This window comes from Pteropus alecto, unplaced genomic scaffold (genome assembly GCF_000325575.1).
Source record: "Pteropus alecto unplaced genomic scaffold, ASM32557v1 scaffold30, whole genome shotgun sequence".
NCBI classification, from domain to species: domain Eukaryota; kingdom Metazoa; phylum Chordata; class Mammalia; order Chiroptera; family Pteropodidae; genus Pteropus; species Pteropus alecto.
The window spans coordinates 101,707-103,732 of record NW_006429782.1 but is presented as its reverse complement, the minus strand read 5'-3'; the positions used below and the strand labels follow the sequence as shown (position 1 = coordinate 103,732).

The window sequence follows — 2,026 nt, the reverse complement described above, 5'->3', positions numbered from 1 at the left end:
GGGCGGATGGGGAGGCGGGAGGGCAGGCGAAAGTCCGCGATGGGGCCCGCGCCCCGACCCCTCGGCCGGCGGTGCCTCTCTTTCCATCAGAGGGGCTGAGGGTGCGGCGGAGCTCAGGGCGGGGACGACGGCCCCGCAAGGGCTGTGGGGACCCCAGGGAGGCGAGGCCTGAGTAGAGCCTTCAAGCCGCCAGTCGGTTGGACAGAGGAATCCGGACACCGCAAGGCGCTGCTGCGAATAGAAGCTGGGGAAGCACTCGTTCCGCACCCATCCTGGCCAGGTCCCGCCTGAGCCCTGAGCCTCGTTCGTATCCGAATCTTGGGCTGACCTTTGACCCCACGCGAGTCCTGACCCCAGCTAGCCCTGACCTTCCTGAGCTCTGACCGGACGGAGTACCCGGCCTAGACACCCACACACCCCTTGCCAGGACACTTGGTCAGGAGGGCTGGGTGTAGTGTCTTGTCCTCCAGTCCTCCACCTCTGCAGGGTGACAGCTCCGGGTGAGCGCGGCTTGTCGTGGCGCCTGCCCTGCGGCTGACCAGTCCTCCACCTCTGCAGGGTGACAGCTCCGGGTGAGCGCGCGCGGCTTGTCGTGGCGCCTGCCCTGCGGCTGTGCCTGTGGTCTTCCTGACAGGTGTCCTGGGCAGCCAACAGCTGCAACACCTGGAGCTGTGCCAAGGTGACTTCCTCCCCCAAATGCCCCAACACCTGGTGTCTGGCCTTGTGCCAGCTGACAGGCAGCTGGCCCAGTCTGGGGAAAGGAACACTCCGCGGAGTTGGGGGTGGGGCTGAGGTGCCAAACAGCGCCCGGCAGAGCAGCAGCTCAGAGGGCTGCTCGGGGCTGGGCCTTGGCATGCGCAGCCACAAAGGAAAGCTTCATCTCTCAGGCCCTGTGCCCCGCACCCTGGGGACCCGAGGCAGCCCCTCGCCTGTCAAATGGCTGTTACTTGGCAAGTGGTCCAGGTATTCTGACCCTCGACTGCCCATGGCATCGATGTCATAGCGTTGGCATGTGGCAGCTCGTCAATAAATAGTAATCAATACAGATTCTTGCAGAGGTTTCCAGAGGTCTCTGCCTCCTACCCCTGACACCCTAGGAAGCAGGGGAGCGGGGGTGGGGTTAGTCCTGGGAACACAGTGTGAGGGACCCGGTCTGCGGGCTCTCCAGCCGGCCCACTGGGGCCTCACCCCCCAGGAAGCCCCAGGCAGTGGTGGATGTCTGGGGCTTCTGCCCATTTCCTGGCCACAGCACCTTGGTGTCCCTGTGAGGGTTCCCCATCTGCCAGACACGGGCAGTGACGTACCCTCCTCATCGAGACGAGGCGAGAGTCAAATAAGATGTCACAGGTCTCAAACGTGTCAGCTATTTCTGTCGTCACCGCTACTAGCATCTGACCAGTCGACCTCTTCCTGACAGCTAGGGACACAGGCCCAGGGAGGAACGGCTTGGGCCGGAGACGGAGTCTCCATCTTTCAGGGCGGCCGGCCATGCCGGCCCATGGCCCTGGGCAGGGCCTTCTGGGTCCAGGGCACCTCGCTGGGCGCCCGTGTGCCCTCCACTCCCACGACGCCACGTCCAGGTGCGCCCTGGCACCTGAGACAGCGAGTCTAACCTCCGGGTGGTGGGGGGGCCGTGGCTCAGGGCTGGGGGTGAGAAGCACACACGCACTCCAGGTCAGCTTCCGGTACAGACTTTATTACTGCTGAGAGGGGCCTCTGCAGGTATGCGGGGGGTGGGGTGTCCACTTCCTAGGACCCTTGCCTGCCCCTGGGAGGGGGCTGGAGCATCATTCCGGGTCCCAAGCTGGGTGTGCCCCCTGCACACAGGAACACCCAGTCCTCATCTCAGACCCGCGTTCTGCCCAGGAGCAGGCGAGCCGCCTCGCAGTGTCCCCAGCAGTCTGAGTGGAGGAGGCAGGCGAGGCGTGGGGGTGCTCAGCCCACTGGCTTGACCTTGGCAATGAAGAGGGCCGCAGCTTTCTCCAGGAACTCCTCCCGGGTCATGGGGGAGCTGGGCCGCCGAGCC

At 65.2% G+C, this 2,026-nt stretch overlaps 2 protein-coding genes across 2 annotated transcripts in view; both read right to left on the bottom strand.

Moving 5' to 3' along the window:
• The window catches only part of CDC34 (cell division cycle 34), a 10,010-nt gene extending 8,520 nt beyond the window's left edge, over positions 1-1,490 (bottom strand). The window contains exon 1 of the mRNA XM_006904162.2: positions 1,305-1,490. Within this exon, the coding sequence (XP_006904224.1) occupies positions 1,305-1,490 (186 nt within the window). The remainder of the gene's footprint in view (positions 1-1,304) is intronic.
• Positions 1,491-1,675: 185 nt separating this feature from the next.
• The window catches only part of TPGS1 (tubulin polyglutamylase complex subunit 1), a 5,910-nt gene continuing 5,559 nt past the window's right edge, over positions 1,676-2,026 (bottom strand). Inside the window, 2 exon segments of the mRNA XM_006904032.3 lie at positions 1,676-2,023; positions 2,025-2,026. The exon segment at positions 2,025-2,026 is cut by the window's right edge and continues 445 nt beyond it. Of these exon segments, the coding sequence (XP_006904094.3) occupies positions 1,936-2,023; positions 2,025-2,026 (90 nt within the window). The 3' untranslated portion in view covers positions 1,676-1,935.